Raw genomic sequence first — 11,943 nt, 5'->3', positions numbered from 1 at the left:
TTCTAAAAACTCTTCAACATCTGGGATGGATAGCAAAATGGAAAAAGGAATGCCAACATTGTACAAAAATCAAACATAGCAGTTGGTGCCCTTACGACTACACAAAAAAAAAAACACAGTGGTGTGCAAAGATGGTGGGTAAAATATTTAAAGTTTGTAAAATATTCTTAAAAAAATGATATAGAGGGCACAAAAGAAATTTTATAATAAGAAAAATGAAAATAATTTATCATTTCTTTGATGGTAAGACTAATTTATATATGTCTCTCTGAGTGAGAATTGTTAACAAAAACCTAAGTTATTGAGATATATCAATTACTAATATTTGGGTCTTTACCACGATCACTGCTTTATTTGGGGAAGATAAGCCTCAAAATATAAGGTCTCATATAAATTGGTAATCCCAAATGTGTTAAAAGTATTTGTGCCAAATAAAAAAGTGATGATATATACAAACTAGAGGGTTGATCTAATATGAAAAACTATTTGGTCCAAAATACTATCTCAACCTGATCATGATCAAAGGTTATTTTGGGCAAACAAATGGTATCTCAGCCCATTTTGCATCTTTCGTACCAAATATTTTTTTGTATCAGATTAGCCCGTCATAAAAATAATTTAAAAAAAATATAAACGAGTATGGGACCCTGGATGCCGTGATTCGCCTTACGCTAGTCATATTTCTACGTTGAAAAGCTTTTCTTCCTGGTCAAGAATGATAGGTATTTTTGGAAAATCTTTACCTTGCTTCGGAAGTTTTCCTTTCCATTACAGATAAAAATCTCAGGTTCAGAGTTCCTTGCTCTGCCCCCTGCGGATAGATATGGGTAAGAGGAAAATCGAAATCAAGAGAATCGAAAAACTCAGCAATCGCCAGGTGACGTTCTCGAAGAGGCGTCAGGGTCTCTTCAAGAAGGCGACCGACTTCCGCATTCGCTCCGGAATTGGGTCCCAAATCGCTGTCGTCGTTTTCTCCCCTGCCGGGAAGCCTTTCGTCCTAGCAAATCCACCCGGGTTCCTTGACGATTTAATCGATCGATATTTACAAGAATTTGGGGACGAGGGAGGGATATGGATTTGGAACGAGGAGGAGTTGAATGCAGAAAGGAATATGGGTGAGTTGGAGAGTTTGGTGAATCGGTTGGAAGAACTCAAAGGAATTGTGTTCAGATTTGCCGAAGGTTTGGAGGGCTGAGCTTGGTTTTCTTTCTGGGGGGAATATATAACTTGTTGTTTAGAATTTAGATTCGCCCTGCGGCAACATATTGTTGTTTTTTTTTCTTTGAGTAATTGTGTTTTACCCTTTTGTGTAAATGAGGAACGGTGATAGATGTTTGATGTATTGTCTATATGAATTTCCTGATTCTAAGGATGAACTGTCCTCTCTACGAGTCACTGATGCATATGGATTAGCAAGTGCCAGTTGACAGGAAACATCATGACAGAGCGTCTTCGCCCTTACAATGTGATCCCAGTCTAGTTTGATTTCTTTGAAGCCTTGTCGAACATCTTCCTTTCGACGTTCTTGGGTTTCTGAGTTTGCTGATGATCGTCTTCCTCGGCAGTTGCTTTGGTCTATAGAATCTGCAGTGAAGTTGTACGAAAAGGTTTTTACGGTGAAAAGAGAAAGAAGAAAAGACGAAGGCTTTTTCTTTTCTTTTTACGTGTCTCTGGCTGTCTGGCTGATATCAGTTTCGAGGTTGGAGAAACGAAACTTTATAGCAAGGACCGTCTAGACTAAAGTCACTCCCTCGATTGGTATAAATGTTTTATTTACGTGTGGTACTGTTGGGGCTTGGATTTCTAATCACTTAATTCTCTGACTTTGAAATAAAACACGGGTTGGAGAACTAATCCTGTTTCTACCCTATCAAAGGTAGAAAACTAACTCTTATCTACTATGTATTTCCTTAATTTTATTCTCATCTAAAAACCAATTCCAACCCTAAATCTAAACTCTAAATCGGAACCCGTAACCAGAGGTAGAAAGACAACCATGAATTTGCCTAATTTCCCTTCCCTCAACCTCATTCTTTCGTCTAGGAGTGGCATTGAACTCAGCCGATTCGCGAGCGGCTCGAGCTCGGCTCGGTTTTCGACTCGGTTTGATTTGATTTATCTGGATCTTGAACCGAGTTCGAGATCCAAATAAGACTTATTTGAGTTAACGAGCCGAGCTCGACCAAACCATGGTTCGGTTCGAAAGCTCGCGAGTCAGCTCGTTAATTGGCTCAGGAGTGGGAGCGGGAGCAAGAGCGAGGGGAAAAAATTCTTCCTCACCTTGTCACCGTCGAGCCCCTCCCGTCCGCTGTTGTGGCCGCCTCTTTTGCAATTGACAGTTACTCGTCGGCCACCTTCGCTGCTACTCGGTTCAATTTCTTCCTTCGATTTTTTTCTCCCTTCGTTTACCTTCACCGCTGCTTCCGTCGTCGCCGCGGCCTCCGTTGCAACTGTCAGCCCCGACAACAAGTCCTCGCCGGTGATGCTAGACTCACTTCCCTCCGCGTCGTCTTGGCGGAAAACCAGAGACCTATGTTAAGGGGGAAATAATTTTCTCCTCCTGTGTGAAGACATCTTGTGATTTCGCATGTGGGACTTTTGCTCGTGCTATTTCGCACGTGCGAGATCACAAGCAAGTGAAAAAAAACTCTTTCTTGAACCCAGGTTGTCTCTTCCTCGTAGCTTTTGAAGAAATTGAAAAGATATTTTAGTAGAAATACGTTCTAGAGACTATTAGTGGTTTTTTCAAGAAATATTGAAAAAAATTTTAGTAGAAATACGTTTCTAGGGACCATTAATGCTTCATGTTTTTTGGGAAAAAAATTCTAATTGGAAATTCTTATTAAAAAAACCATATAATTTTTTAAGTAAGATTTTCCTGCCAAGATGGGCTAGAAAATTGTTTAGAAATTTTTTGAATAAGTATTTGACAGTTGATGTTGTAATAGTTTTAGCATGAGGCAATTTTCATAGCAATTTAGTGTTTGACATTTTATTTGATTAAAAATTTATCGATAAGTATAGTAATATATTAGATTGATTATTATTTTTTATTTATTTCCCTAGAAGAAGCAATAAGAGGTCCGTTTAACTTTCCTAAGAAAATTTTAAAATATTTCTTGTAATTTTCTAGTAAATCACTAATAGTAATAGGATTTTATTTAAAGGTTTTTTTGGAAATATGTACCCTAGGAAAAATATTTCTAGTTTTTTATAGAATATAAATTTTTAATCAAGGGAACTAAGGAAGCCATAGTAAATTTATGGCCAGATTCAGAAATTACATAATAAGCTAGACAACATTTGGGGGTAAAAAAGATTAATATTGGTGTGTTCTAATCTATTATCAAGATTCAATCCCGAACCTCCCCTATCATTTTTTTTTAAAAATGTATGCATAATTTTATATATAATTTATTTGACATATATTTTATGTAGAGTATTAAATGTAGGTTGAAGCTCGAACTCGGCACGAGCTCAAGCTTGGACTCGGTTAAAATTATTAAGCTCAAACTCGATTACAATTTTAGGCTCGAGCTCTAATTCGAAATAGGAAGGTTCGGGCTCAGCTCGATTCAATGCCACCCATTGGAAGGAAGGTCATGCCCAATTTTATGTAAAATGTTTGCATAATTTTATATACAATTTATTTGACATGTATTTTTTGAAAAATTTTAAATGTATGTTGAAGATCGAACTCGAGACATGTATTTTTTGAAAAGTTTTAAATAAATGTTGAAGCTCGAGCCGAACTCGGTTAAAATTATTGGGCTCGAGCTCGATAAAAATTTTAGACTCTGGGCTGGGCTCGAGCTCGAGTTCGAAATATTTAAATCAAGCTTGGCTTGAACACCCCCCCCCCCCCCCCCCCCCCCCCCAAGACACCTCATTTCCCTTGCCTTCGAAAAAACACAACCCCAACATCAAACCCAACCCTGAAAAAAATCCTAAGTTAGAAAACCAACCCTGACCTTTGATCACAATCTCGCCCTGTCCAATGGAGGTCAAGTTTTCAAAAACCCAACTTTGACCCCTTGAACCTTGAATCTTGATCCCTAAATTTGTTAAATTATGGAGCCTAATTAACACTCTACGCTGAGTTGGTCGCGGATCTAAGTGTTAGAAGACAAGTGGAAGAGTGGCATACTTTTAATTTATCTTAAGATTCATTATTTAATTTTCAGCCCTCATGATAAATGTTATTTATATAATATTTTGACTTTAAGTGATTATATAAAGCTTAAGGGAGGAGAATAAGGCTATTCAACCCCAACTTGAGAGCCATAATTAAGGTAAGATATTTTATACTTGGAAGTTTTTAGTCTTGAAAACAAAAAATATATCTAGCTTCACACAGACAGATATATCTGTGTGTGTGTGTGTGTGTGTGTGTGTATGTGTGTGTGTGTGTGTGAAAATCCAAGACTTGGAGCCTAGTATTCTCTTCCTAGATTTTTTCATTTTTCTTGTTACTGTACTCCAAGTTTCTTTCTTGATTGGAGTTGGGTTTCACCTATTAACTTGGTTGTGACTGAATCATGGAGTTGATAGAAGATAGTGTCTCAATGTATAATATAAAATATTTGTGGAATGTAAAGCAGCTATGTGTTATCATCAAAATCATGTGATATTGAAAGTGATTGGAACCTTGGGCCAACAAAAACCTCCATTATGGCAAGAATTTTTCAAAAGATGCCCAATCAAAATCTAACTTTTATATATAACAGAGCCTAGGAAATAAAAATTTGAAGGAGATAAATGACTGCAAGTAGAGAATGAGTGCAACCACAGTTCTTAGAGGCGATGGATTCATTTGGAGATTAGAAAACGTGGAGATGCATAATGATATGTGATGGGTGGACAACACCCACAAGGGGGAGTTTGATAAATTTTCTTGTGAATTCAAACAAATAAATCATGTTTCTGAAGTGTGTAGATGTGAGCGTATATAAGAATGATACAAACTATATTATTAACGTTGATGGATGACAGTGTGCAACAAGCGGAACCTAATAATATAGTGTCTTTATTAAGAATAATATGTTTTTTATATAGTTATAAACCTATAAGATGTTGATTCCCATGCGCTACTGTTGATCTAATGATGGAAGATATGTCCAAGATAAAAAAAAAACATTTCAAATCCTAATCAAGTGCAACACGATCACGACTTTTATATACGATCATCTTCGAGTGTTGGAGCTCATGACGTAGATTACTAGTGGTACAAAATTATTGCAACCAAACATCACAAAAGTTCACAACCATTTTATCATACTTGAAAGCTTGGCATATAGATGTTAAGTTTTGTCAAAACTAGTGTATTGAGCATTTCAATATTTCATTATTATTGGTAGTTTTTATTAAATTCATGTTATGTCATTTTAGAGAACTAACTTACATGTCATGTTTGTGTTGCGTAGGTCAACTAAAATTTACAACAACCTTTATAGTAAGTAAACAAAAAGTAGGAAAAAGTATCTAGCTACTTAAATTTGACTACAAATTCTATAAAATAACAGAAAATTGATAGAAATGTTAGAAGGTGAAGAACATTTGAATGAATTACCAACATTCAAAGAATAGAGAATGATAGAAGACTTGGAAGATGAAACACATTGGAATGGCTCATCAACATTTGAACGACAACAACTTAGATGAAGATAGGAAAATTGTTCACATGACATAATCAACAATCAAATTGTGCACTCAAACATGTGTAAAACATATAGAATGGAAGATGAAGAATGCTCAAACAGTTCATCTCCATTAAAACATTAAAAATCCTAGAAAGAGAGACAGTTTGCACACTATATTGACAACATTTGAATGATGCAACTAGAAAACTGCAACCTAGAAAATTGCAACCAAGATTTCCAAGCTCCGATCTTGCCTCACTAGGTCTCCAAATTTATAAGTGACTATCTACATTCAGCCACTCATGAAGAAAATTTTGAATATTTTCTCATGAAATTTGATTGAGATTTCACTAAGTTTCTATTCTCACATTTTTAGAGTGATCTAAGTACGTTTGTTCCTATATTTTGAAATCCATGTTTGAGTAGCTTTTTTTTGTACAAGAAGTTTTGACCTTTTATGTTTAATTCAAATCATGAACTCAAGTAGAGTTACTTGAGTGGGTAGTAACTTGTGTATTGGTTGGTTGGGCATAATTTAAAAAAATAACGTACATATGGGCAAGTATTTTAAAATTATTGAATGTGCTTGATTGTGTATTGCTGAACACAAATTCTTTCAGTTTCAAATCAATTTTCACTTCAATCAACTACTTGTGCACTTATAATTCATATTTGATTTATCTTGAGTTGCTTTGAAAAGATCCCTCTAATTTCAAAATCAATCTTATGTCTATATATATGTGTTTAATATTTTAAAATCAAGTCACGCTCCTCACATAGGGTGTGCATATACGAATTTGATAGGCTTTAATTTGTGTTTGTATTATAAAATTATCCTATTTAAGAGGCTCTGAATGTATTAAATACTGGAAGTAACCTTAGCATTGTGTTTGATCAGACCTCATATAGGCTAGATCAAATTCTCAACTCATTTCCATTGAAAAACTTTTAAATAGGCTAACAATTCCTTTTTGGGTCCTAGGCTTGTGTACCCTTTAAATAGGTTGACAATTCCTTTGTGGTTCCTAGGCTTGTGTAACCTTTAAATGGGTTGATAATTCCTTTGTGGTGCCTAGGCTTGTGTAGCTTAGCTAGCTATTGTAAGAATTCTTTTGTTAGTCTAGGTTTTATATAACCTAGAATAGATATTGTAAGTCCCTTTGTGAGCATTACTATAATTGGCCTTGTAACATTTGTTTATAAGTTGTTGAACTTTTACTTATTGGATTCTATTGAAACCAGTTACGCTAAAACCTCGAGGCAATAGTGAATGCGCAACATGAATATAAGAGGGATCGGCCCGATCGATATTAAATTCTCAACATTCTCCCGCACGTTTGTGGCTCGTGGAAACAGGTGGGAGCGAGACTCGAACTCGGGACCTACCTTGCTTTGATACCATATTGAAACCAGTTGCGCTAAAACCTCGAGGCAATAGTGAATGCGCAACATGAATATAAGAGGGATCGGCCCGGTCGATATTAAATTCTCAACAGATTCAATTCCAAAGTGCAAAAATGGATGTAGTAACCTAAGTTTGAGTTGTAAACTACTATGTTAGTTGTGGGGTTTGATTTTTATTTATATTGAACTTAATCAATTTGCAAATTGAATTTGGTATAAAAAAGAAGATGATAGCTCAACAAAAAGAATTTAAAACTGATATTAGATCAGTACACAAACATAAAACTAGGACTAAGGATTAAAATTGACACTAAAATACACAAACACTAGGATTAAAGTTGACACTAGAGTACCCTCCTCCCAACAGGATTATGGGTGTTTGTATTAAAGATATATCCAATCTGCGTGGTTCCAATTAGATTATATTCATGCTCAAAGGTATGACAAATCTTTCGTAAAGCGTATGGGTATAATATGGGCACCCCCATTCGATCCTTTTCGTGGAGTTTCTTCTGCCCAATGTTGTTGCATTGTCCCGTCAAAACAGTTTCACTAACTGGCAGGTAAACACAGAGGGAGCGTCTTTGCCCACTTCAGAGAATTGGAAAGTAGACGGTTTCGTAGACAAGCACGAATTAAGGTCTACACGAACTGTTCTCTCTAATGTGGCAATTTTCGCGGATCGTAGAGGGGCCCTTTTCTTCAAGAGAGATGGTTTGCCAGCAGTAGCAAACACCTTCTTTGGGCTCCTCTTGCTTTCGCTCTTGTCTCTCTGATTGCCTCTATACAGCATGAGGAATGCGGCCAAACTGCAGCAGGTTTATTCATTCCCAAGTATTGCAAGCAGCCCAGAAGCCGAGGGTCCGCACGTCCTCGTCGACATCCTCTTCCAGGTTTATTATGTAGATTTTTAATTTCTTTCTCTTCAGTGACCTTTTCCTATTTCAATTCGACGGGCACTATACGGAATTGAGCATTAGACTGTAATTCTTTTCGTATTACTTTTTCAAAATTGTTGCGAGAATTCAGGTCATGTGTTTCAATTCCTTGTTTAAGAGGATAATGAGAACTGAGTTCACCGTGTAAAACAATTTGAACTGTTTCCTTCAAACTGTGGAAATGGAGTAGATACCTATATTTCAACAATTTGGAACCATTCTTCTTTTGTGGAACGAAGGCCCCCAGTGTTCCATTTGTGTAGCTTGTTTAATCAGAAGTCGTTCTGATTAAATCCCCATCAGCTGCTAAATCACTAAATCCTCGTTGATTTGGATGAACATGAGCTTTGTGCTATGCTTTATTCATGGCAGGCTTCTGCATGGAAAGGATATAGCTTAATTACTTGTGTTCAGCTTCTGGGTTGGATAGTGGATGATACTGTCCATATCAAACCTAAAGTTTGTTTTCATTTTTTATTTTGAAAAAATTCAAATCTTACTGTAAGCAGTTTACTGTTTATCAAAAAGTGTCACAGAAAACATTTTTCAGTTCCAAGCAACCTATTGTGCCAGGTCCTGGGTGAGGAAAGTAACATCAGATCCCTCTTTCATATTTTATAAAAAGTATCAAGCTGTACGACCTCCTGGTGCCATTCCAAATATTTTCTTTTGGCTATTGGTAAACTTTATCGCCTAACACACCTCAACACCTGTGAGACTGAACCTCGTGCCTAAGATGAAGTACAAGTTACTTTGAGCTTAAACGTTATAATCATAGTGGACTTGAACCTGATGTTGTCTAGCATTTTGATTGTAGTTTCTTTTTATATATCTAATATATTAATCTTTAGTAACTTTTATTTTTATTATTATTTGTTACCACGAAATTTGGTTGTAAGGTCTACTGTTTTTTCCACAAAACCTCCAGAAAAAAACAAAGGTCTTGATCATCTACATCATGGCCTGTGTAGTCAACCTGGCTTCATTTGCATCCCAATGAATACGTGCATGGGCACCTCTTAACTGAAAAATCATAACTTTGGAGCACTCTTAGAGCCAAATTAGAGTCTATCTTTCAGATAGCTAGACTTGTCAAGTTGATGATTCATGAATTTGGGAACATCCATGGTATCTTTATTTTAGCAATCCTTGAGTGTTTGGAACAAGTATTGAAAGGGGCCCTTCTGTATTTTCAAAAGAACAAAAAAATCCCCATAGTGTAGGTCCTACAGGGAATTAGGAAATACTGTTTTGTTACTTCATTACCAAGTTTCTGTCTGATAAATATGATTTCGTATTCCTTTCTTTTTGCTGATGAACAAAGTATGCAGCTTATTGTTATAGATGAATTTCTTATGCCTATAAAGAGTTCATGAGTAGCATTGGTCTTTGGAAGTTAACCTTTGTTTTCTTTTCGACTGTCAGTTTAAATTTGAGCTGCTTGTTGGATTAATAATTGTAGGTGTTCTAGAACTGGGTTTCTATTTTGAATAGTTCACTTAGAGGTGACTTTCGGTTGTCACTGAACATTTCGTGATTTCTTGTCCATCAGTACCATCATACATGTCCTCCATCAATTGACTTGTGCTCTCCTTTGAAGGGAAATGTTAGAAACAATGAAGTCTGGTCTCACTCTTTTTTTGCACCTTTCTGAAAGCAATTGCTACAACAGGTTCAATGTTTGATTCCCCAAGCTGCAAATATGGTTCATCCAGTCTTTCAACTGCTCCTATAGATGTTTTCTACTTAAGGGCGTCTGAAACATTAAACAGAGAAGCTGCATTACTAAATATATCCCTGGACTCCTATAAGAGTGGGTATGTTTTGTTTGGATAGTTTCCTCTTGTTTGAGTTAATATGTTTCTTTTATAGTTGTCTTGTTACTTGATCTTGCTGTATGAGTGTAAATTGCGTTGTTTTTGCTCCTTTTGGTTTGATATATATGTAGCTTTCATGGGTGGCCGAATCGGGATTGCTCAAAATCCTATACTTATAGGCCCATAAGTACCTGTATTGGCTGTATTGTTTGCATATTGGATTGTTTCAAGGTAATGGCTGGCTATGGGAGCAAAAGTAGTTTCTAAATATAAAAATGTCATTGCTATTTGATTCACTTCATTTGCTTTAGTTAGATACATAGAGTTTTTTTTGAAAAAGTGCATAAAAATAAAAAAAATATCAGAGATACACCCGTTTGCTATGTTTGTGTTGTTAGGATTAAGAAAAACCTCGATTAGGGTCCGTTTGGAAAAGAAAATTAGGAAATATAAAAAATTAACTTCATCATAAATCAATTTCAGAACTCCACTTATTTTCAAAAAAAAAAAAAAAAAAACATAACTCCACTACAATCTCAATGCGAAACAACATCCTCATATCTAATGGCCCTCAGTAATACACAAAATGACACTACCCAATACTTAATTAATATTAAATGTTATAAATATTTATTGGTTCCAAATTATATGTAATAGTTGTTAATAATCTATACCAATGAATGCTTATATATTATAATTATAATTATAATATTGTGAAATTGTAAAATTGGGAAGAATAGAAAAGGAGAAGTGAGAGAAATAGAGATGAGAAGAGATGAGAGAACAACTAAAACACTGAGGGGGGGTTAGTCCACAATGAAGTGGAATGAATTCCCCCCGCATTACCTAGTTCATCCCATTTATGGTGTTAGTCCAGAATGAATTGACTTGAAGTGAGATAACACCGTTTCATCTCCTCAGGCAAAAACGACGGAATTCTGTTTCCGCCCTTTTTTTCAAGTCATCGAATTACCACGAGAGACGGCGTCGCTTCTTTCCCGCCCCCCCCCCCCCCCCCCCCCCCCCGAAACAAAAAAATCACCCTCATTTCCTTTCTCCTCTCCTCTCGCTCAGCCTTCGTCTCTAGACGAAAATTTTCGCCCGACTTCATCTCTGCTCCTCTCGCTCTGCTCCCGTCTGCTCGCTCTGCTCCTCTCGTTTGGCGCTCGTCTTCGTTCTCTGCTCCCTCTCTCTTGTTATCTCTCGTTTTCGCCCCATCTCCCTCTCTCGTCTCTTTCTCTCTCGGCCTTTCTCTTCCCTCTCCCTCTCTTGTCTCCCTCTCTCTTTTCCCTCTCGGCCTCCATCTCTTTTCACTCTCGGCCTCCCTCTTCCTTCTCGTTCTCGCTCTTCTCTTTCCTCCTCCCCCGATTTCTTTTGATTTAACCTATTCCGGTTTCGAATTCCTTCGATTTCCTTCAATCTTCTTCGATTTTCGACGGTTAGGCGTCGATTTCTTCCATTGGGCTTACATTTCCCCATTCGGCGGTGATTTCCCCCAAATTTCAGAAGGTAATCCGAAACCCTAATTTTTTTTTCAACTAATTTAGTTTTGTGTTTGAGTTAATTTAAATTTTTGTGCGTAATTTATCTTGATTGTGGCCAAATTATCCTGAAAAGCCATCAAACCCAAAAAAGGGAGCAATCCTGAGATACAAAACGTTCATTAATAAATAGTACAGATTTGCTCACTTGTTTCCTGTGCATGAGAGTTGATAGCTCAACTGACTGTTTAAGAACTTGACAACCCATCAAGCATGCTGTCAGTTCATGGCATATTTCTAGGACCATGCCCTTGCAGTTTCCTCATAACGGGTTCTTTGGTTCTTGTAAATGTGAGCAATCTCAGGAACCAGTGGATCTTCAGGGTTGGGATCAGTGAGGAGGGAGCAGATGGAGAGGAGCACCTTTGAGATTGTCAACGCAGGGCTCCACTGTTCTTTGAGGATATCCAGACAGATACTGCCATTTGAGTTTATATTTGGGTGGTAAACCTGCAAAATTCATGGAAAGATAACATGGTCAAATGACACCCTTTTTGCAGGGTTATATTCTCTCATTTACCTTTAACAGAGGAAGAGTTAATATTATAAAATGAGAGAGAATTCTCTAGATGCAGTGAGTTCCCCTCCCTACTTTTTCCCCTTG

General features: G+C 36.7%; 1 protein-coding gene across 1 annotated transcript; it reads left to right on the top strand.

The window, feature by feature from the left end:
• Nucleotides 1-746: 746 nt before the first annotated feature.
• Nucleotides 747-1,637, top strand: LOC137939484 (MADS-box transcription factor 16-like). The gene has a single exon (XM_068784760.1). It carries the CDS (start codon nucleotides 824-826, stop codon nucleotides 1,193-1,195), a length of 372 nt encoding a protein of 123 aa, XP_068640861.1. The 5' UTR covers nucleotides 747-823; the 3' UTR covers nucleotides 1,196-1,637.
• The last annotated feature ends 10,306 nt before the right edge of the window (nucleotides 1,638-11,943 follow it).

This window comes from Aristolochia californica, unplaced genomic scaffold (assembly GCF_029961685.1).
Source record: "Aristolochia californica isolate CCGP_79_NKW_82.1479 unplaced genomic scaffold, dmAriCali1.0.hap1 SCAF_8, whole genome shotgun sequence".
Taxonomy (NCBI): Eukaryota; Viridiplantae; Streptophyta; class Magnoliopsida; order Piperales; family Aristolochiaceae; genus Aristolochia; species Aristolochia californica.
Note: the sequence above shows the minus strand (reverse complement) of the source record. Positions and strands in the feature narration are given on the sequence as shown.